Source organism: Nothobranchius furzeri, chromosome 3, assembly GCF_043380555.1.
Source record: "Nothobranchius furzeri strain GRZ-AD chromosome 3, NfurGRZ-RIMD1, whole genome shotgun sequence".
NCBI classification, from domain to species: domain Eukaryota; kingdom Metazoa; phylum Chordata; class Actinopteri; order Cyprinodontiformes; family Nothobranchiidae; genus Nothobranchius; species Nothobranchius furzeri.
Genome location: NC_091743.1, coordinates 49,551,550 through 49,576,456, shown reverse-complemented (window position 1 = coordinate 49,576,456; position 24,907 = coordinate 49,551,550). Strand labels below are relative to the sequence as shown.

General features: G+C 40.4%; 1 protein-coding gene across 2 annotated transcripts in view; it reads right to left on the bottom strand.

Annotated features, from left to right (window-relative positions):
- Positions 1-12,989, bottom strand: part of LOC107385633 (low-density lipoprotein receptor-related protein 1) — a 117,246-nt gene extending 104,257 nt beyond the window's left edge. For both annotated transcript variants that reach the window (XM_015959636.3, XM_015959637.3), the window contains exon 1: positions 12,698-12,989. In XM_015959636.3, the coding sequence (XP_015815122.3) occupies positions 12,698-12,791 (94 nt within the window). In that variant the 5' untranslated portion in view covers positions 12,792-12,989. The remainder of the gene's footprint in view (positions 1-12,697) is intronic.
- Positions 12,990-24,907: the final 11,918 nt, after the last annotated feature.

Here is a 24,907-nt window from a genome sequence, read left to right as displayed (position 1 = left end):
AACACTTTTGTTTGCCCTTCGCTGATCTGAGCTCCAGCTGTCTCTTTGTAAAACTATTTTGCCTAAAGGGTGTTTGTTTTTGTTTTCTGCATGTGATGGATTGCATTGTTAAATTGGCAGGTTTATTTACATGAGTGAAGGAATAATGACGTGTTTTTTAATAGACAGTAAAAATCAAATATGGTGCAATTCAGGGAATCTCCAAGTCCAGACTCGGATCCATAGTGGGCCCAGCCTGTGTGTTATAAAGGGAGACTAAGTCACTTCCACACTATGGGTCCCTGGAAGAATGAAAACATGAATGCAAGTCAGCGGGGCTAAAAAAGCTATTTTCTAATCCGCTTTGCCATACGCCCTGGATCGCACATATGTTGTACTGCAATTTAAATGAAAACTATTGATGGGTGTTTTAACCACACCAGTCACATACTTTGAGATTTATTAGCTTGTAAAAGATTGTAATTAGCATGACTACAAACTAGAAATCGGCACGTTGCGTATGTGATGTCACCACATAATCTCCTCCCCCCAGCGTAGCTGCTACTTACCAAATGACCAGATTTATGGTGGTTCTTTCCTCCTGTGGGAAGTTTGCTGAACTTACAGCCATTTTCCCTCAGTTTTCTCCATGTCTGGTTCGTTGATGTCACTTTCGTGACGCGCATTTGTAGTCCTGGACTTATTTTCACACAAAACCTAAAATAACGTTACCGCGTTTGAAAATAAGCGCATTCTTGTTATCAAAATGTGTCTTTAAAATTCACGGACATCATACGTGGAATCCATGGCACAAAACAAGCGGAATCAGAAAATTGCGTTTTTAGCCCCGTTGACTTGCATTCCTTTGTTTTCGTTCTTCTGGGGCCCGTGATGCGGAAGTGACTTAGGCTCCCTATTACAAATGAATGAGGGGAATTAAGGAGGGGCAGAGTTCAGATTGCTGCTGTTCCTCCACATCGAGGCGGCTCAAGTAGGAGGCCCAGACACTTCCAGAGAGTTTTAGCCATGTCCTGCTAGGAGACACTGTGGCCAACCTAGGACACTCTGAAGGGAATGCATTTCTAGGCTGGTCTGAGAAATCCTTGGGATCAGCAGCAATGATAGCCACACAGACTTGATAATTAAAGGAGCCATATCATGAAAAATCCACTGTTTAAGATTTTTACCATGAGATATTGTTATTTCCTCATGAAAAAAAAAAACAAACCCATGGCTGCATTCATGCTTTTCATGTTTCAGCTGCAAATTTTGAGTTTATCTTTGAAAATCCTGTAAATCGTCAATGGAAACTAATCTCATCACCAGGCCCTGCTACTCTCCAGGAAACTAGTCTCTGGTCGGTAACCCATCTCCTCTGCCCAGCTACATGGCGTAGGTGACTGATGTCATGTAGGAGACTTGGTAGTGTAGTAGTTAGCATGCTGGACAGGTTCGCATCTCAGCCTGAGTAGTAACATTTTTTACCAACACTTGCCAGTATTGTGTTTTCACCCCCTAATTGGTAAACTGCTTAAAAAGTAATGACTAATCTGTTTTTTTTTTCTACTTTCTTTATTTCTTTAACCAGCGTGAGTCCATGTGAGGCGAGCAGAGCAACTAAAATGCGGAACAGAAGAGAGTTCTTACAGCCAGAGCAGAGCCTGAAGATCTGTGAACAAACTACAGTGGGATGGAATATTCAGATGGGATGGTGGAATGTCACACATGCTATCAATAAGCCGCCTGTGCTTAAACCAAAACTCAGGCCGAATGGGTGAAAATGACTTGGGTCAACTCCATTTGGGCTTGTTTACACATCCACGGCCCTCCTCTCTCTATCACTGTCTGCTCATCTTTCAGGATGAGCTCAGTATGTTTGAGGAGGAGTCCTCTCCTAAGGCAAACGCAAGCCTCACCCACAGGCGATGCCCCATTTCCTCCAACACCCACAGCGGAGCTATAAATGAGCTGCAGGCCTTTTCACTGGGGCCAACCGGGCTACGGCTCATGTCAACACACTCACCAGCAATGCACAACTTCAGAACTTTTCAGCACAGCCTATAAGGACTCCATGAAGTGACAGAGTTTTTATTTCAATCACAAACTAAACCTATTTAAGCAAACTGCGCCTTGCATAAGTCGGTGAGAATAAAAAGGAAAGGGAAGAGAAGTAGAGCTTTTCCTGTTCCTACACAATGTTTTAAATTACAGCAGCTGTTTTCCGTCCATACAAACAACTTTGAGGTCCTTTTTAGCTGCCAAACTCAGCGGCGGTGCTGATTCATCTAAAACTACTGAGTATTATGAAGCTGACAGGAGGCATAAAAGCACATGGTGGGAGTGTTGGCTGAAGTAAACGTATAGTGAAGTTATCGGAGAGGCCTAATGGGAAAAAATTCCTCGTTTAGTCTACTGACGATAAGAGTGTGTTTGCTGTAACAAAACACTTGAGCTGTTTCCCACAGGGGGTGCTGCACGAAAACCAAAATCTTCCTCACAGCTAGACGCGATAAAACATTCGTTGTTGTTGTTGAACGTATTTGCAGTTTTGACAAAAACATTTCAAACTTCCTTTCAGTCAGACACCAAAACCAACGAGAGATTGATTTATGTTGAAACAATTACCAAAATGTTTGACTGTCTTTGTCAGTTCATGACAGAGAAAATAAAAAGGAAATATACCGTAATTATTGTTTTTTTATCATGATGGCGATTTTAGAAATGTCAATGACACGTCATCAATTCTGCCTTAAAGGGAAACAATTTCATTTGTATGGAGAAAGAAGAGCTATCCAAACCACCCTGTCTTTTAGACGCTTTTAGAAAATAATGCCGCCAATTTGCCACAACGCTGAGCCGCCATCAGGGAGCCATTTATAAGTGGTCAGAGGGTGGCGGAAATGTGGAGAAATCGTGTCTTTTTTTACAAAAGAGTATGCAATGTCAGTATAATGGGTTTGACACACAGGAGGCAACATCGCCTCTTCTCCATTCATTTTCAATGAGACATGGGTGACAAAGCCATAATCACGGGTCTCCCTCACACTTAGCGTAAAACTTACATGTGAAATTTTGTGCTCCGGGATGTGTCGTGCACAGGCGAGCCAGCGACGTGAGCCCAAAGAGTCGGAAAATGTCTACTATTCATCGTTGTTCCTCGGACAAGGACCAGTCAGAGGAGGTTTCATTGACTGACCAATTCGCGAACAGGACGCTTCTCGATACATCTTCGGGCAAACATGGAAGAAAAGCTAATACTTGATGTGTCAGATTTACAACATCTCTACAAAAGAATATAGAGATCTTCACAAAAAGGCAGTGGCATGGGAAATTGTTGGTGAGTTGGTTGTTGGTGTGGTCTCATTTTCACAGTTTCTTTTTCTGTTTGTAATATAGGATGAACCCATTCACGTACTTTTACTTTATGTATGTAGTAAAGTCAGAAGTAAGACTTCACTTAACCCTCCCAGTGTCTTTATGGGTGACCCTGCCAGGAAAGTTGACCAACGAGCAGGATTGATGGTTTATCCCTTGAGGTCCACATGGCAGGGGTGAGGTGGTGCTCACTCCTCACCCCTGCCATGTGGACCCAAGGGATGAACCATCAACCCTGCTCATTGGTCAACTTTCCTCGCGGTGTCACACCCATTAGGACAGTGAAAGGGTTAACTCTAGAAAAACCTTGTGAGACTTCATGTCTACCGCTTTTTCAACTCTGAACTGCTTTAATAACTAAACATTCCCTCCAATCTGACAGCCAGTTAAAACAACGGAAGACTCACTATTCACCCTGGAACAGAGAACGTCGCTGGCTTTTGCCGCTGCCTGCAGCTGCATGTCACCTTCCAAGTCTCAGGTTATCAAAGTGATGAGTTTCGCTGATTGCAGTCGTTTCTCGCCCCTAGTGTGTCGAGCCCATAAAGAGTCTCTGAATCGCTCCAGATCATCATCTCAGCTGATTCTGTTTGCAAAAGCAAAGCTTACTGTCCGTGTTTAGTTTCGTTTTTAATATAGCTGCCAGCTGGAGCTCGCCAGTAACTTCCCACGTTGTCATGACACCTCCCTCCGTTGAACCAAGGCATAATATGCTTCCACAAGTTTGGCGTTGCGGCAATATTACTACCAAGGATGGCGGCAAAATTCCCGCATCGCAATGCCGCCACGGCACTTTCATAAGAGGCGCAGGCGGCAGTATTACGCTGATTTGCTGACATGGTGTGTCTTCTAAAAAGGGGTTTTGTGAAAGAGGTAATTGGCCCTTAACTTAGTAACTGGTTTCAACACACATGGAAGCAACAGCTACAGTCAGACATTTGTGATAACTGGTAACGAGTCTAACATATCACAGTGGAAGAATTGTGTCTCACTTGTCTCTTCAAAATGGTTTTATTTCAGCCCCACTGGGGAGTTTGCCAGCATGAACGGCCTGTTTAGGGTCAAAGGTCAGACATTTTCTGCTAGAGAGGTGAGTTCATGGATCCATCAGTTCAAACAAGTGGTTCAGATCCTAGACCATTACACTACCACCACCATGTCTGACTTTTGATGTTGTTGTTCTGAAACACAGTTAGTTTTACATCAGCTGTAACAGGACACATACCTTAACGTTACTGTTGTGTTTCGACAGTCAAAAGAATACTCCTCCAAACCTTTTGAGAATCATAAAAAAGCTTTCTTTGATGGATGTGAGACGAGACTGTGTTTATTTATGGTCAGCAGAGGTTTTTGTTCTTGGAAAGTGCCAACGGAGGCCATCTTTTGCCCCCAATTTAGTCATTTCCATTAAATCGTGAACTCTGACCTTAACCATTACAAAGTGAGGCCTGCATTGATTTAGATGTTATTTTGGGTTCTTGAGTTTATTCAGAATGGGGCCCGATATATTCTTATATTGTTACTTCCTATATTTGCTAATCTCTTATTTTTACCTTTATTTTTAACCAGCAATTTCCTAATGGTGTGATCTCTCCACATATGGCAATAAAACCTTTAGACTCTGATTCAGATTTTTTTGCTTTTTGAGATCTTTTAGCCTACTTCATGTCATCAGACAGGTTGTATTGAAGGCTGGTTTGGACAGGTTTCCCTGTTATTAAATAAATCCTTTGAAACTGCCTTTTGTGTTTACTCAGATTTTTTTTTTTTTTTGGTATTGAAAATTGTTTGTTGATCTGAAACATTCAAAATTTAAAAAAAGCAAAAACAGCAGAAATCTGTATGAGTGCAAATGTGTTTGCACAGCAGTGTAAGCGAAGTCATCCAGAGCAGAAAAGGTAGGAGATAAAAGACTTTGGAGACACTGATTTATATTTTATTGATCTCTAAGCTCGGCTAAAAGGGTTCTGTCAAAATAGTGCACAGGGAAAATGAAGTGATGTGTCTTCATCCACCGGTGCTGCTGGGACACAACTGAATCAGGTTCATGTTGCCAAACAGAGAAAATTATATCTTAGCTGTGGCTTCTGAATAAAATCTTCTGTCATGGTTCACAGGGGCTGAGAAAATCTGGTCTGTCGTCAGCTGATAGGGACAGAAGAGACGGGAAAGGTAGAAAAACAAATTAAATACAGATTAACGCCAAGACTGGAAAACACCTATATTATGGCGTAATGGTTTCTCTACAGCCTCTGAATTCATTTGTGTTTCTACTTGTGTTTAAGTCTATTTAAATGAGTTTTGAATGCAATAATCAAAAACAGAATGCAGCAAAGAGCAAATGTTTGTGCAGCTCGAAGCGTTTTGCTGAAGCTGTGAAAGAGAATTTAGGTCCAGGCGTCAACTATCAGCGTTTGAAGTCAGAGACCACAATCGTCCTCATCTCTGAATGAATTAAACTTTTAACAGAAAGGGGACAAAGTCAAAGGGTTTCATCCATGATTAAAATCTAGTTCAGACCAATCCCAGCCTAGCAGGGTGCTGGTGAGGGCGATGGTGTATCAATTATGTGAATTCTTTAGTGTATTTTACCTTTCCTTCTTTTAATATGAAGTACTATACCAAACACCTATATTAGGCTGGGGGTTAGATAAACAGATTTTAAAAGGGATAAATTAGCTAATTCACATCCCTTATTATCAAAATTATGGTTTCATTTTAATAAAGTTCAACTTTAAGGGAATTAATCCTGAGAGAAGAGAACTGATATCACTTCTTTTCAGAACATTGTTTAACAAAACAATACCAACGTCAAATAAACAAAACACAACTGTTTTAGTTTTTTTAATTAATAGTTTGTTTATTCTGTTGTGACGTTTTTGTTCTCTGCTATTGCATCCTCGCTAGGTGGTATGTTTTTCTTTTGGGGGGCTTTTTAATCTCTATTTTGTACCCTGAACAGCCTCTGTTGGGAAAAATTGAGTGTGCCCCCAGCAAGACTGGTGAAACAACAAATCTTGGACCACCGCTCTTTAATCTCTACATGCACCCCCGGGGTCAGGTTATACACAATCACAACATTGCCTATCGTATTTATGCAGATGACACCCAGATCTATCTAGCTGTATCATCTAGTGACTGTGGTCCTCTAGACTCACTCTGTCAGTGTTTGGAGTAAGTTAATGACTGGAAGCAGTCAAACCTCCTCCAGGTAAACAAAGACAAGACTGAAGTTATTGTCTTTGGAAATAAGAAGGATAGGATGGAGGTTGTTGCTCAGCTTGGCTCCAAAGGAATAAAAACAAAGACCCAAGTTAGAAATCTTGGTGTCATAATTGGTTCAGGCCTGAGTTTCACTGGTCACATTAAGGCTATAACGACTCAGAGGTCTCATGTCCAGACAAGACCTAGAGAAAGGCAATTCAATGTGCTTAATTCAAAGTACTTCTACTAGTTTATAAATCTCTCAATGGGACGGGGGCCAAAATACATGATGGATATCTTTACAGTCTATACACCCAGCAGGGCTCTGAGATCCTTAGGAAGCGGTCAGCTGGTAGAACCTCGGATCAGAACCAAACTGGGTGAAGCTGCTTTTAGCTGCTGTGCAGTACACAGATGAAATCAGCCTCTTCATGACCTCAAATGTACCCCAAATGTAGAAACTTTTAAATCAAAATTGGAAACGTACATGCATTCATCAGCCTTTGAATGAATATTTCTTATGCTGCACCTTCTGCACTGTAACTGCTCACCCTTTACCTTTGCCTTTTATCTGATTCTTAAATGTGAAATTAATTTCTGTATTGAATTTTATCTAAATTTACTTGTGAATTTTAATTACGCTGTCATGTTGATTTTGCTATTCTCGCTAATGGAAAGCACATTGAATTCCCTCTGTGTATGAAATGTGTTATGTTTAAATAAAGCTGCCTTGCCTTGCCCTAAAAATTGCAAATCTCATTTAGCTTTTACTATTACAATATATCATATCTTGTATTGTGATGTATATTGTAGCACCAGCTTCTTGCCAATACACACTCCTATAGGAAACTATCTATGATGGGTGATATAATATTTGTGTGTAACTTTTACAGAGAAGTTCACTTCCAAGTGGCCAAAATATCCCTTTAAACCAGCAATAGCACCATTAAGTGGCTGTATAACGTCTCTCAATCCAAAGTGCACCATAAACATGAAATAGGCATTTTACAAAACCCTCTCTGTTCAGTTCTGGCTTGTGCAGACTAATCATTGTGGAGCAAACAGCCACCCATTCTCCTCCCAGAAACACAAAATAACCCTAACCCAGAAAACCCAGAAATACTAAATACATCCACTCGCTGGAGACCACGCTGCCTACACACAGAGATTTCTGAGTGGTAAATCCTCCACATGAAATTTAAAGATCACCAGCTGGGAAAGTTTCAGGAATAATGTTTCTCATGCACAGAAATAACAATTAATGGTCCGCTAAAGGTCATTTTGTGTGTTGAGATTTCTGCCACTGAGTGAAAAGTGAATTGCTCCAGGGGATTTAGAGCTACAATAAGGCTTATCTCAGGCTTAACAGCTGTGTGCTTTGTGTTTTCAATAAGAAGTGAGGAAATAGCAGCAAAATAAGCCAGATAACATCCATGCTCATGGTGTCTTTGTGTTTACTATTTCATCTTGGCTTTGACGGGGTTTTTTTACGGTCACTCTAAGATGAATAAAATCCTCTGAAAGTTTTGGTCCAAATCTGCCTCCATACATCAGCCCCATATCATCTGTGTGGAAGTGGCCAGAAACACATCACCTGACTCTGCTGATCTCCCCACCCCCACAGGAGCTTTATATACTGTTGCTTGGCTCTTTGTGTTTTTTTTTTTTGTTTGTTTGTTTGTTTTTAAGCCAGCAGCTGAAATTGGGTCACTCTCACTGTGCTCTCCTTGCTGAGCCATTTCCAGAAACTCCAAGAACTTTCTGTCTGCAAGCTGCCCAAAGTGATAATAAACAAGTTAGCTTCGGCCTGCTAAACAAGCAGGAGGGTTCAGCAGCTGGAGCTTCACATATACACTCACACAACATGGAGCAAAAATGAAAATATAGAAACAATATTCCTATCTATCTATATATTTAATCAGTTTACTTTAAATATTTGCAGGTATTGTTCCAAATAGTAAATAACAATCTGTTCAACCCTAGTTTGGAGAAAAATAAATCATAGTTTCGGCCAGAATGAAAAGCTAAAGGCTAGTTACAGTGGAGTCAGCTTTAAAGTGTTTTGAAACTTTAACGTCAAAGGAATGCTTTTTCATCACCTGTTACACAACTATTATAGATGTTCTTGTTACATAATAATTAAACAACAGACTCAAAACATGAAACAACTGTTTTGCTAAATGTGTAGCAGTGTAAAATAATGCTGGCACAAACCACTGTGATGTTGTTTGATCGGTTGTTTTGAGTTGATAAAACTTCAGGACTGACTCGCACTAACCGTATTAGTCAGAACTGATTTAATCTGCATTTCTCCAAACCGAGGTTGTTCAAGAAACTATATTTCATGATCTTTCCACAGATCTCCACTTTAAAGTATCTAAATGTGCCTCTTTATTCAAAGTGAGTCACAATTAGCCGTTTCCCAGAAACCTTTATTTAAAGAAAACTTTCTCCCAAAAGGAGCATGAAGGACATTGACACTTTTTCCCAGACCTACCTAAGCCCAAAGCAAACATGGCAGCTTATAATCTATCTGACTTTTAGACACATCCATGCATACTTTATTAGATAAACTGTAACTCGCCCAGAGTCTGCCCCCCTCATTCTGACTCTCATTACAAAGCTTTGCTCTGGCTGCTTCCAGAAAAATGACTTGTAATCTCTGCAACGTAAGAATTAGGTCTCTCTCTCTCAACATTTGACACAATTCCTTGGAGTGAAATGATTAACGGTAAACCTCCGGTCGTCATGCAGGAGGGATTTCCGTCATTTCGTCCCGAGAAAGCACATAACTGCGTTCTGAGACAGATTTTCCAGGCAATACTTTTAGTCCGTGCAACAAATCAAAGACTTCTAGCTGAGACAGCTTTACATTTTTTAGCCTGCACTCATTAGTGAGCTTTTCAATCCTTACAGGGGTTTTAAATACGATGAACATGCAGAAAATGTTGGTTTTGTGAACCCAGATTGGTCCCCGCTCCTTAAATAGCCCCTTGGATAGTACATCACAATCAGTGGGTCATGAGCTTAAAGTGGGTCAGAGGGGCTGTTCTGACAAGTTTACCCTCATGGAATGAGCCAGAGTCAACACTTATCCAGTTGTCTTTACGATCTGAACAAGGATAAAACAACTCACTAGCATGCGCATCATGTTTATGCATGCATTGTTATCTAAATGTGACCAAAACAGCTCTGGTGATCATGAGTTTATGGTATGACGGGAACGTTGGAGCTTTATTATTACCAGATGTAAACAGACATCTGGCTGGTGTGTCCTCTTGTGGAGTGATAAACGTCACTGTGGTGCCAGTATCCCACCACCAAGAGACAAACGTGGCCACCAAATGTTGCAGCAGAGACAACCATAAGGAGTTAGGACAGGGAAAATGCAAATGGAAGTCTAAACCATCTCAGCTCAGATAAACATCTCAGACAAACCTTAGATTCTGCTGAACTTGTCTCACACTTCGAGGGACAACTGTAGCGTTGATAAAGGGCCGCTGGTCTCGTTCTCTAATGACATCACTTTCAAACAGTGAAGAGATGAGATTTGGTTCATTAGGCATTTTTTTTTCTCTCTGGGTCCCAATTAGCAGAACCTTGTGAACAAGTTGCGACTGTCCATAGCGGTCCCTTCTGGGGAACAAGGAGCAGTTAGTTTAGACCCAATTAAACTTTAGGGGAAGGAGGAACCCCACGGCCTTTATTCTGTCTGCAGCACTGAGAAACTAAAGAAAATAGTCAGTGCGGCTCCGAAAATTAAAAGAAAAGTACAACTTTACAAGCAGAAACAACGGCTGAAAGGAAATTAGTGAAATAAGAGCCAAAGAAAGAGCATGAAAAGCTTTTCTACTGGGCTTGAAAAGAAGCAACTCAACGTTCTTTATAAAGCTTTGATGAATGACTTGTTTTAGACTTGGCATGGAAGTTTTGGGTTTAATCTAACTAATACATTGCAAAGCAAAACTGTAATTAAACATGATCTCATTAAGCGTCTCTGCATCCTGTCGGGGCGACACTCCTCCTCACAACTCGTCAGATCAACATAATCCAACTGAGAGTGAGGAAGAGTTCACTGAAAACAATAAGTGTTTGTTTTAAAGAGGGCTTCTGCAGCTTTGGGCTGATGAGTTGGAGGATAAACTTCAGGTTAGTGCTGAATTTCTGAGCTGATCTTCAAGGTATTGATTCATGTGGACTTTGTTGTCCATAAGAACCTCACAGCACAGAAATGACGTCAAAAGGCCAAGAGGAAGAGATTTTATGATTTGAAGGATCTCACAAACAAGCAGCTTGTGGATTAAACAGGATTTTATGCTAAAATCGCAACAAATCTCCCACAACTTAAAGCTGTTTTAATGCAAAATATTGTGTTTTCTAAAAATGTAAGATTTTCTATCTAAAGATGCACCGATTCTGCTTTTAAAGGCTGATACAGTTTACCAATTCTTACACAGTTCTGAGCTGCCAATACTGGTTTTGACCAATTCCCAATCATCTCAACCAGGGGTGGTGGAGTGTGTGTGTGTGTGTGTGTGTGTGTGGGGGGGGGGGGGGGGGGGTGTCTTGCCCAAGGGCACAAAGACAGCAACAAAGCTTGGGCTTGAACCTGCAACCTTCCAATTCCAGTGCCACCGTTGCCCTGTATAAATGTACAGGCTTATAACTGGAAGGCCTGCGTGCGTTGAAAAACTTCTCTAAAAAACAGAAAGTGTCAAGTGCCTTTTCAAAATTTTCTGTGTAAGTGTCTACGAACTACAGACTACAACAAAGTACATTCAGAACAAGTGCAGCTGCCGACAGATATAACCTAGGCCTACATCAAAACACGATTAGCATAGCCTGTAGGTCTTTATCAACAGCAAATGCACCTCGAATTGTGGACGTAGGCTACAAAGTAGAAAACAAATATTTTAACACTAGACACATGCCCATTCTACTTCTTGAGGTAAAGTGGCAGGTTTTTCTAGATGAAGAGTAACTTTTCTGCTTAGGCACACATAAGTCTGTTCCTCTTCTCATCCAGAACATGAGCTGCAGCACCGTCAGTGCTTGTGCGGACAACAAAGCAGCGACAAAATGTTACTTTACGCGTGTTGCAGCTCCATGTTTCCATAAAAATATTTTTTGTTCACGAATTCAGACCTTCCTACGGTATTAAAATCATACTCGCTACGTTTTTGGACTCCGAGTACACCGCCATGTTGGATTTCTGTTAAGTAAATGCGTGCACCACATTGGTCTAAAACGATTGCATGAGAGCTGCTTCACTACTTTCTCATTACGCTCAAAGCAAACTCCCAAATTAAAACACTGATTATAATAAAAAAGCATTACTAAAAGAGGAAAAACTTTACTTTTGAAATCAGTATGAAAGTACTGCTTTTATGAAGTAAAAATCAAGTAGCCACAAGAGGTCAGAGCGAGATGAAAAGAAAACGGGGTTCCCCTGACGACCTATTTCAGCTGTGTTCTTTAGGTGATTTAGGTATTTTGGCTGAAAACTGAAAATGCACAGCCAAAAATTTTCAGTGTCCAAATTTTTGGTGCTTCCCAAAACTTCGTCCTAAATTCTTCTCTGTTTCACTCACCATCACTAATCCGCTGTAGCATGAACAGATGTTTCATGTAAAAGTGGTATTCACTGTAAAGCAGGTGAATGGGGTCTGTGCGAAAATCAAAAACTGGTATCTGCCCTTAAAATCAGAATCGGTGCATCTCTGATTCGCAGGCTGTATCCCCCATATATGCAGGACCATGAAGTTTCATAAGTTGTTCCACTTTGTGAAGGCTGCTCACTTATCTGTCTGCACACCATAACCTCACTGATTGTTTTGCATGCCTGTTGCTCATGGCACGTCTGAGGCTACCATGCAAAAGAACCTGTCTGTTGTAATGACAAGAACTGAACTGTGAACGCACAGATTCAAGCAGATAATCGGGCCTACGCTGCATTTTCTTTAAATCTCTGAATGTCACAGTAACCATTAAAAAGCTATGTGACACTGCAATCTTTACTTGTTTCAGAAAACAAAAGCCTTCAGTCAAGCGACATTCCTCGGGTCTACTCTCACTGCATGCAGACAACATGAAATCTGAGGTAATTGTTCCACAGCATCTCAGCCCTGGATCTGCTTACCATCGGCAGCCCTGGACGGAGAGATTTCCAAACTGTGCAAGAATCCCAGGAAAAGCAATCCCGCCGCCAGCGCGTTGGCCATGATGCGCAACATTGCAGCCTATCTGGGGGAATGGATCCTGTACATCAATCGGTGCTGCCAGAGCTGGAGGTTGCAGGCGAGAAGACGACGTGGAGAGCGAGCGAGATGCTCCTCGGTCAGTGGAGGATCTGCGCAGTCTGAACGCTGCTTGGGTCTGATGCAGACAAATAAATAAAAAGAGAAGGAGCTGAGGTTTCTCCCAGCCCGACGGAGGGAAGGGGGACTGCTGATGGTTAGGGGATCCTCCTAGGGTGCATGGACAGCCCGACCACAAAGACTATTGAGGCTGAAGTAAGAAGCAAGCTATCCCTGAGCGCACGCCTCTGATTACTTTGTCCGGCTTTTGTTCTCCCAGCCCCGCTGGAGAGGGAAACAAAGACGCGGATCAAACGCTCCTGTCCTCCACGGAACCTCTTCTTCTTCTGCTGGCTGCAGACTGAGCCTCAAACCTGGAGCTCAGTCCATCTAAGTGACGTCGCAACATCTCAGCTAGCCCTTCCTCCACCTCCTCCTCCCCCCCCCCCTCCTCCTCCTCCTCCTCCTCCAGACACCCGCCATTCACCTCCTACAAATCACACACGTGTTAAATTCAACATGCTGCAGAGCGACTGTTTTCTCATCATGTGGCGCAGACATAGCCCATCTCTCCTATATTTAACTTCAAATGTTTTACCTCAAATTTTTATTGTAGATTAAACAAGATCCACCTTCTCTAATATTGTCTGAAAAACTCCATAACTATGTAAAAAATTAAATTAGGTGTTATCCACTATTAGTTTATCTAGACAATTTCCCCAAAAATATGTTTCTTGTATTCTTTTTTTTTTTTTTTTTGGAACAGAGGTGCTCCTAAGTGGCAGGGATGGGAGGGCGGTTGCCCTCTCCCTGAGCGTGATGGACCCCCTTAGACACCCTTTGCTTAATATTTCATATGGATTTAACAGATAAGATAAACAGTGTGTGAATATAAAACAATAAAACAAAAAAGTAAATAAACATACCATCTTTTTTTATTTCAGTGTCATCCCAATAAGATCAGTGATCCCATCTGTACATCTCTTTGAAAACTTGATGTTTTACAATAGAAAATAAAACAAACTATGATCGGAATACAACATTTACATTTGTATCCTTTTAATGTTACTTACTAGCCCTAAGGCCAAAGTGCATTCCCATGAATCCCATCTGTCCATATTTATTTATTTATTTATTTATATTTTGCTTATCCGGGGTCAGGTCGCTCGGGCAGCAGAGGCCCAAATATTCCTCTCCCCAGTCACTTAGGCCAGCTCCTCCATGGGAATCCTAAGGTGTTCGCAGGCCAGCTGAGAAACATAGTCCCTCCAGCGTGTCTTGGTTATTCCTTTAGTTCTCCTCCTGGTTGGACATGCCCAGAAAACCTCACTGGGGAGGCGTCCAGGAGGCATAACCAGATGCCTGAGCCACCTCAACTGGCTCCTCTTGATGTGGAGGAGCAGCGGATCACCTCTGAATCCCTCCAGGATGACCAAGCTTCTCACCTTATCCCTAAGAGAGAGCCCAGCCACCCTTTGAGGAAAATAAATTTTGGCCCCTTGTACCCCAATCTCATTCTTTCTGTCACTAATGTGGGAAGCCACTTCTGGCTGATTTTGCTAATCAGAGGCTCCTTCTAGTAGGTAGGTGTGAACTTCAGCCAGCCACTCAGTCGGTAGGGCTGAAAGAAAGATCAGATTAGCACAGAAAATGCACAGACAACCTAGATGTGAGCTCAATTACTCTACCAGGGCTTGACCGAGCCAACCCAGATGTAAACGCGCCAATAGTTGAGGTTTGGAACACAGATCTGCCAGTAAATGGTGAACTTCGCCTTCCGGCTCAACTCTCTCTCCACCACAAGAGAACGGTCCAACACCTGCATCTCTGCAGACACAGCACCAATCTTCCGATCGCTCTCCTGCTCCTTTTTTTTTACTCATTCATGAACAGGACCCAAAGATACTTACCATTGTCTCAAAATAGCCCAAATTTCTCAAATCTTCCTGTGGTTCATATAGACATTCCTTTTACTTTTTTTACTCCATTGTCAATGGTGCATTACATAGTTATATACATGGAATGCTGTGGTAATTTACTAAAGTACATCCCCACTTCAGAAAAATTAAGCATTACCAGTATCCAAGCGTCAAGTCCAACAGGAGTTTCTTTGTACTTTAGCAGAAATAACAATGTAATGCAATATTTTCAGTTGTGTAAATATTTATAAAACAATGGGGAACAAAGGGACAGTTAGAAAAATAAAGCTTATAAAAAATGGCAGAAGTCCACTTGACCTTGGCTGTCTTGATCTTGTCACTAGTCGTTAGCTTATCAATCCAAAATGAAAACTATTTGTCTGAACAGAAGTTGTTCTAGACGCAATCTAGCAACTAATTCCTTTAAATGTATTTTATGTAGTGTTTTCATTTCTGATATCTGTTAGGTCAAAGCGTTGTAACAGTTTTGATGCAGTTCAGCTGCTTCTCCTGTTTCTAGGAGAACCATCCAGGATTGGACCTGACACTGATGTTCTGTTAGCACTTGGTACAGTGGGAGAAGCATTCAGCAATCCTGGAATTATTTATACACTTTATCATTTTCTGAGTCTTGAACATAGAGGACACCACACCTGTTTTATGTTTTACTCACATTGATAGAATGGGACGGCCACTTTTCATTCTGATCAGGCAAAAAGCAGCTGGGTACTCTGGAGGATTGTCCAATTTGCTAACAGGGTAAATGTATTTATTTACATGGTTTAGTGGGTGGCAACAAGTATAAATGATCACCTGGACTTAACGGCAGTGTGATTTTATGGTTTTCACAAAAGGGAACTTTTAAAACAATTTAGCGGTTCTTGTAAATGGTGATGCAAACTGATTGAGATGCCTCCTGCATGTGAAATTTCAAATTTGGACACTAAAAAATCTGCAAATAGGTGGGATGAATAGCTGTGTGAATAAATAGTTGCAACATTTTGACCAACCTGTAGGAGATAGCACTTTGAGCAAACAAAAACCTACTCCTCAATGGTTTCCTGCCCCCCTCCCCCCAAAAAACCAATGGTTGTCAAGTCTAATAGACTATTTCTTTCAGTCTACCACAGCAGTGTCTCTGTTTTTCAAATCTCCTGCTGCCACTACGGCTGTCGTGAGCCGTCAAAACTCCTGGCAGACGTCTGCAGACACCCTGGGATCCTGACCATATTTTTAGATTCAACGTCTCTTTACATTTATCTTGACAAAGATGTCTGTCACTGTAGTCCACGTAAGAATCATCTTCAGTGACTGATCTCAGAGCATCTCAAGCATAGATCATTGTCAGATCATCTTATATTCATAAGCTCTGAACACAAAAAAATCCTAATTTCTAAACATTTTAGACAATGAAACATCTTCTGGATGTTTATTTAAAGAATGATGACTCCTATATGTTGAAATGTTTATTTAAACGTAAAGTTAGTTTTATTATTTTTGAGAACTGTTGTTTATGGTTTGGATGCTGCTCTGCCTCAGTGACACCTGTCATAACAAGGAAAATCCCAGAAGGGTTAGAGATGAGATGATGCGGACGTGGGACTGGAGCAAAACAAAGACAAAAGGTGAACAAACAATCTCATTCCCTGATCAAGATGGAGAATGTGACATCATGACAGCAGGAACGTGCTCCTCCGCCCAGCTTATAGACTAAATACGTGCAGACAGCTCAAGTTTAAAAGCAGCATAAAAGCTTTTGACCAAAGTTTTCTTTCAAAACCCAAACAGAGAATATTAATTTTCTAAGGTAAACATATCAAAAGTTTCTGAATCAGAAACTCCCATTTTTCCAGGAAAACCTGAAAGATAAGCTCACATCCTTCCTTTACCTAATCATCTTTCAACCAGTCAATGATGTCTAAAAATCATTCAGGTTTCAGTCTAAAATCTACAAACAAGCTGTTGACCTTCTAGCCTCAAACGAAACCCTGAACTCTCTCTTTAATCAACATTCTTCACCATTTGAATGTTGTTGTTAGCTCATTGCACCAAACATGTACTTGAACAGGATTAAATTACAGTTAATCCTGCATAGACATGAACAAATATCCCCACAGAGGCAATCTGATCAAACTGGTGCGTATACTGACGTTTTGCAGTTCTGTTTGTGCAGCACTGACACCTAGTGGACATACACTGGCAGTAGAAGTTCAAAAGAACAAAGAGCCCTTTGTGTCTACCCAAAAAAGCTTTGTAAATACTGCTCCACCAAGAATTGTGGCCTTAAATATTACTTTTGTCTTCATCATTCTTTCAGAAAGACTTTTATTAGAATGAATTAAAGAACAAGAGAATATATTGAGGTGCAGCGCTGAATGGTATCCTGTTCAGAACATTTCACAGACGTGACATAATCAGACTCTCTGTTTGACGTCCATTGCTGTTACTGAGTTCACACCATGCTTCAAGAGAATTTGGAGTTTTGCTGGAGTGGTTTCATTTACTGTAATGAAGCTGAAACACACACTTCACACCAACACCTTTGATGCTGATTCAGCCCAAATGCTTTAGTGTGGTTCTGATCAAATTAAAAACAAACATGTTGTGAAAATGCAACAAGTGGTGAAAATAAATCAGAATTTCTAAAGTACAAACACAAAATGGGACATGTGAACTTCTCAGATGTCATCAAGCACCCAAACACAAGCCACAGGCACACGTTGTTATATTACCTGTGGCAGCTCCACCTCCAGGGGGAGCTCTTTCTGCAAACCTCTCAGCACAACAAATCTTACATCTACGGTGTTTGTGTTACTTTGAAAACCTTTAATCCGTGATTTTTTGTCTGCGCTGCTCACTCTGAGGTAACGATGGCAATTTTAGATCTTTTTTATTTCTGGGGTTCAGATGATTTGATGCATCTCCAGCAGCCCTCCTGCCCCTCACAGAAGCTGCCCACTCTCCACCAATTATCCTGTCTCCTCTGAAAACCGAACTGGATAATCTCAGAAATAATCTGTCTGAAACTCCACTACTTGTCCTTCTACAATCACGATCTGTGTGTATTTTTACTATTTTTCTTTTCATAAAACACAAACTTCATCAAAAAGCATTTAAATGTCTCATCTCCGTCAGGAGTTTCCCAGAATGCTCTGCTTCAGGCCTTGGTGTCGCTGACCTTCATCTGACACTTTCTTTTTCTTCCATTTAAATTAACATCAAGATCTAGTTTATTGGAGTTGAAACATCAGACCTCCTCTCAAGTATATTGGTTTCCTCTTCATAAAAAGATATATTTTTCATCTCTCAAACCTCCTTCATGAGGAAGATGAGGACTGAGTTTTAAGCTTGCAGGTTTAGTTTTTCCACACTTCTTTTCACCTAAGATCCCCAAAACAATTAATAGGAAATAAAGAAATCAAGCTTTATCCGAACCTATACTGGGATTATGTTTTCTCCATAACATAAACTTTGGGTGAGAGCATTTACTTTAGGAAAAATGAACATATTTTAATTTTCATAATTTTTGTTATATTTCAATAATGATCACTTTTCTGTTGAGCAGGCACCTTGAAACGCTGGAGAAGATGTGACAAACTCTTAAACCCAGACATGTATGAGGTGCCATTTGTAAAGTCAAACAGTCATAACTTAACATATTTTGGGTTATTTAGCCAATCATAAGAGAGGAAAATGGGAGTTCCTTTTTCAAAGTCCTATTTTCACCATCTTATTCCATTTTATTCATAGATTTAAAATATTAAAGATCTCAGCTAAATATTTAGTTAGCAAGCTAAACTTGGTCCAACTTAAATATTTAGTTTGCAAAATAAATATTTAATGTAGAGAAAAATGTTTGTTTTACAAACTAAATATTTAGGTTGGACCAAAATATTTAGTTTGTAAAATAAATATTTAATTTAGGGGTAAATGTTTACTTTACTAATTAACTATTTAGGTTGGACCAAAATATTTAGTTTGTAAAATCAATATTCAAATTACTAATTAGATATTTAAATTTGTAACTAAATATTTAGTTTACAAACTAAATGTTTAGCTCCAAATTAACTGTTTATTTTCCTAAATAAATATTTAGATCCAAGCTAAATATTTATCAGGGTCTTTACCTAAATATTTTATTTTCAAATTAAATGTTTAGCTCCAAAATAAATATTTAGCTGGGATCTAAATATTTATTTTGAAAAATAAATAATTAATCTGGACCTAAATAATGCATTTTGTTTGTCAACTAAATATTTATGTCCAACTTAAATAATTAGCTTGCTAACTAAATATTTAGTTTTGAACTTCAACAATTATAAATATATGAATAATATCATGAAACTCTGATTTTGAAACATGCACTCCCATCTTTTTCTCTTACGATGCGCTAAATAACCCAAAATACTCTCTTTACTTTACAAATGGCACCCCACAAACACAAGGAGGCATTTGTAGTGACTAACCAGCAGATGGAAGCACAACACAGATCAGAGATCTTCACTGCCAAGACTCCTCCAAACATCATGTGTATTTTTTAAAAACAACTACTGCCTAACTGAATCAGCACTGGTAATCTAAGTAAATGTAATCGTGTTACTCCTCAGATTGGGAACAGAGGATGTGAAACATCACTGCAGTCTCATGTTGACCTGGACGCACCTCACTGGATCTTCACGTGTTTTCTTGTACAGAAACAGATCAGATAGATCAGATCTGAAACCTAGAAATATTTACGAGAAAGATGATTTTCTGCTCCTCACCAGGACAGAGCCTACCTGAATGACACATCTGAAAGTAGGAGTTAAATGGTGCATTTGAACACATCAATGTGTAAAAAAAGACTGAAAAAAGGTTGAAGGCTGTAAGACTGGTTGCCTTTTTGTTTTGTCTTTTTTAGGATAGAAAAGGATTTTTTGAAACTTTCGTGGAACTGCTGGCGGTTACAAGTCTTACAATAAAGCACCCCTCAGCTTCTCTACTGGTGAGTTTCTTTCCAGAACAGTGTTTCTTTTTTCTGGGACTATAAATGAAAACACCATTCATCTGCTCTGTGTCATGACTGGAGCACGTATTTCATGCGTCATTCTTTCATCCACAGGCGGAGGACCACGATGTGAACCCCCGCCCAGTTTGGAGCAGATGTGATGGAAGCCAGGTTGAAATCCGGAGAGGAGAAACGGGTTGGCTCTGAGTTTAGGCCGATGAGTATTAACACGAGTGATTTAAAAACTTAATTATTTGCTGCTTCAACAAACGATAATGATGAAACTTTTCTTTAAACACCGAAAGCATGTATCAATCCATGATCTACCATTACTCACATTTGCCTCTCCACCACTGTAAGGTACTCTCTCTCTCTCTCTCTCTCTCTCTCTCTCTCTCCCTCTCTGTCTCTTACTCTTTTTCTCCTCCCTCACTCTGAAGCCAGATGGATTACCTCATCAATCAAAGTTCCCAGAATCAGATCTTGCTCCCTCTCTCTCCTTCCCTTCCTCTCTCTCTCTCTGTGTGTGTGTGTGTGTGTGTGTGTGTGTGTGTGTGTGTGTGTGTGTGTGTGTGAGTATCCCACTAATGCAGTATCTCCTTCAATGGAAGACAGTATGAGGCACTTGCTGTAGCCATTTTAGGGGGGTGGGGTGAGTTATTATATTATCATTGCAGGAAACAGGCCAATTTTTCTCATGGAGGAAAACGTTTTGATGGTGGCTGACAAAAACTTCAGCATCAAGCTGCAGGAGGGGCACCATCAGTGGCGCCCACATGGGGTGGCCAGGGATGGCCGGGGCCACTTCTAGAATATTGCTGGCCACCCAAGTAGCCACACCAGAAAAGACAAATAATCTTTAAAGAATCAAATTTATGTTCGCACAAAACTACTAACTCATAACATTTAACTCATTCACTGCCAGCCATTTCCTGATCGCAAAAGCCCTTCGCTGCCAGCATTTCTCACCGTTTTTACAGTTTTTTTAAGAGTCACAGATAGTTGTGCGCTAGGATGATGTCGACGCCAAAACAACCAAAACAACCAAAACAAAGCGGAAACTCACCTCTTACATCAGGAAGAATCCATGTGTTTCGAGCGTTAACCGTTCTTTCATAATCCGTTGTCGAATTGTGATTGGCAGAAGCTTTTCCGGTTCACGCCTAACTTTTTTTACAGGAACGGCCCAAAACGATCTCCTAACACATGGATTTTCTGCTTCCTGATCACGTGACGTGTGTATGAAGATCGGCTTCAGAGCTGAGATGTTTGTTCTCTCTCGTTCCGATGCCCAAACAGTAAAATAATGCAAATGACAACTTAAGGGGTGGGGTGGGGTGTGTGTGTGTGGTGGTGGTGGTGGTGGGTGGGGGTGGGGGGTTATTATATTGTCACTTTGGAGAACACAGCTCTTTTCAGTAAAACAATCCAAACAGTTATTTGTAATGTTGTTTTGACTTTGACTCTGTTTGTTGACTTTAGTCGTCATTAGCAGTGAGCGGTTATTAATGAGTAAATAAATAATCCGAATAAAACAAAAGTTTATATGTTTCTCCTAAATCTAAAGTTTGGTGGATGTTTTTGTGAACAGCAACAGGTGATGTTTATGTTTACTTTTATTTATAAATTTTTTGTTCTAAAATTCTACAACAAATTTCAAAACAACATTACAAATAACTGTTTGGATTGTTTTACTGAAAAAAGCTGTGTTCTCCAAATCCGAGGAAAGCATTTTGGATGCATTATTGTTTTTTAATTTAAAAGAATAGAGAAGCATGCAAAGCGTCACCACAGGCTAAACTCTCTTTGGATCCATATCTGGGACGATTACAGAGTTTTAACCTTTTTTGTGTCGGTTAATGTCTACTCGCTGGGGTGGCTATCTTTCATCGGGTTGACTCCAAACACTATGAGCTGTAAGTTTCAAGAGAATGAAAGCATGTTGCTACCTTTTCCCTTTACGCAAAAAGAGATAAACATATCCTACTATTTATGTTGTGTTAAAACAATAAAATGAACATAATCTATAATCTCAGTCTCTAGTATTCCTAAAATAGTGTCACCATTTGGATTCTGAGAACCTGACTCTATAGGGGTCTATAGGATCTATAGAGCCTTATGTTCATGTGCACAAGTTTTATCTTCTTCTGCTTCTTCTTCTTCCAAAAGAACAATTATGGAGCGGGTGATGCTGATAACACCTAAAGAATTTGAGGCATGCACAAACAGCCCTTCCCCCATCCGCTTCATTCCCTCCTCCCCCCGACCCACATCCCCTTCTCTCTTTTCCTCCATCACTTCACCAGGTTCTCTGTCTGATGCTTTATGGTTCAAACAAGTTCATTCAAACCAGTAACTTCCAGCTGAGGCTCGAGGTAAACTGCTCATGAAAATAGTGACCACAGAATAAGCAAAAACACTTGCAGCAATCAGAAGTCATTGCAGCGTTGTGCTGGAAGAAGAATTGGAATTTTTTTAATTCATTTTATCTCTTTCTTGATGAACACCTAGTTTTTATGGCTAATTTTGAAATGTTGCAACAGTAAAGATGTCCATTAAAGATCAGCAGCAACCCAAATACTTTAGTCAGCCCCTCAGGAAGGAAAATTAGTAAATCTAGTGGAAATCTTGGATTTAATTAAAACAAGATCCTTTATTTCAATTGTGTAACTAAATTAAATACAAGTGTACAAGATAAATAATGGCTTCTTTCCTACGATAGACAAAAAAGGAGAAATGTTTGAAAAAAAACTTGTCTGCATTTTATAAGAATCTCTGTTTATTTTAAGTGTTTATTTTCAAAGTGGCTCTTGTAAATGATCAGAAATGGTTTTGGACAGAGGCAAAAATGCCATCAGATGCTCATTTAAAATCGCACTGGCATTAAAGACCAAACACACTGAGGAGAAGTCAATGATGGATTAAAGAAAGGTTAAGAAGGATGAGGATTTTAGCAGTCAAGGGTCTGATTACTGCTTTTTCCCAGGAGCCCCTCAACCTTGCGTGAAATGCTTTTGTTAAGATGGAAGTCAGTGAAAAGGCTGGAGAAGAAAGAGGGAGGTCCGGATGTTCACATGAATTACTCACTATACGCTTAACAATAATAAATATAAAACAACTGTAGGTGAAGGCAAATTAACACACAGTACAGCAGCCAAATGTTTGTAAAAGATTAGACAAAAATCCTATTATCTAAACTTAAATTAAAAAAATTTGAGCCCATTTCTATTTAAATCTTTTTATTTAGAGCATCAGATTTAAAGTGTCTTTTGCAGTAACTTCCTCTTTGTAAAACACATTCCATCCACCGGGAGTGTGTGTGTGTTGGGGGGGTGGGGGGGTGGTTAAGTAACTGCTCTCACGTGAAGCAAACATGTACATCCATTTGCTCGAGCTTCTGAGGACATTATGTTCTGCGACAGCACTGTTGAACAGCCAGGAAGGATTTAAAACATGCACTCGTTTTTTTTCTCAGGGAGGAGGTCTGTCCCCGAAACCTTCAACTCCAGCGGAAGTTTTACAGGTGCTACTAAATCAATCAAATAGGTATCTAAACTGGTGAAAACAAATAACATTTATTTATGCTAGTTGCTGATTGCAAAAAAGATTTCTTTTTTCATTGCTTCACCGCAGCTCATATTTAGTCATTTCTGAAGCAAGGTTCACATAAAAAGTTTATGAAAATGGTTTACAAATTTTTTTTCACAGCTTTCAGCTAAAACATGATGTTAAAATATTGTTTTTTAAAATAATATTGCCACTTTACCATCCTACTGCTCATTACTCCCTCTCTTGACCTTGAACCCTGCAGTATCTGTGACAATGATCAAGACCCTCACTCACACATGAACTCCTCGAACCCATCTTCACCATTCATAACCACTCTCTCACACACACACACACACACACACAGAGAGAGAGAGAGAGAGAGAGAGAGAGAGAGAGAGAGAGAGAGAGAGAGAGAGAGAGAGAGAGAGAGAGAGAGAGAGAGAGAGAGAGAGAGAGAGGCTTCCCCTCCTCTCAAACAACAGCCCACTTTAATGGTGAAGGTTCCCTCCCACACACACACACTAGAGGCTGTTTTATGTGTATGTGCGTGCATGTGAGTGTGTTTGCGTGTGTGTGTGATTGGGTGCGTGCATTTGTATGCATGTGTGGGTGGGTGTGGCTGTGTGTGGGTGTGTGCGCGCGCGTGTGTGTGTGTAAAGTTGTCTATATATCAAAGTGAGGACAAAAACATTTTACCTGCAAACTGAGGACATTGGTACCAAAGTGAGGACATTTTGACTTGCCCTCACTTTGGTACAATGTTACAGAACTCTCAACTCGTTAGTTTTAGAGGTTTGGTGTTTTAGTGAAGGTTAAGGTTAGGAGTAGACTGGTTATGGTTAGAGTTAGGGTTAGGGTAAGGCACAGTACAGCCACTAAAATGAATGAAAGTCAATCATGGTCCTCACAATAAATGCAAGACGACAATGTGTGTGTGTGTGTGTGTGTGTGTGTGTGTGTGTGTGTGTGTGTGTGTGTGTGTGTGTGTGTGTGTGTGTGAGTGCGTGCGTGCGTGCGTGCGCGTGTGTGTGTGTGTGTGTGTGTGTGTGTGTGTGTGTGTGTGTGTGTGTGTGTGTGTGTGTGTGTGTGTGTGTGTGTCTGTGTCTGTGTCTGTGTGTGTGCTGCTGGGTGTGTTGGCTGTTAGTGCAGGCAAAGGGTGGAATTTCCTCAACATGTGCTGATGTCTTTAAAATAGGGGTTTTCATGTTTTTGCCCTGAAACTGTGAATTAGCAATCAAGTTTTTTTATGTTTTAGAAAAAAGAGTATATTTCTAACAAGACTGGATGAAGAATTTTTTTAAAAATATTTAAATGTAGCTTCAGAGACCAGAACAGTAGGGGTGGAGGGGGAGGCTGGGTTGCTTAGCAACTATCCTGTTGACATCCAAACAATGTTCATGTCATCAAACGGAGCAGGTCGGGTCGAGCTGAGGTTCTGCTGAGTGTTCCTGAAGCTGCTGGATGAAGAAAACCAGACAAGCAGTTTGACTCAAAGATACCAAGAAAAAAAAGAACTGTTTTGGATTTTAATTTATAATAAAAAGGATATCCTCACTGCTATGTTTGTCATTTTATTGTCCACCAGAATGGTTTTGCCA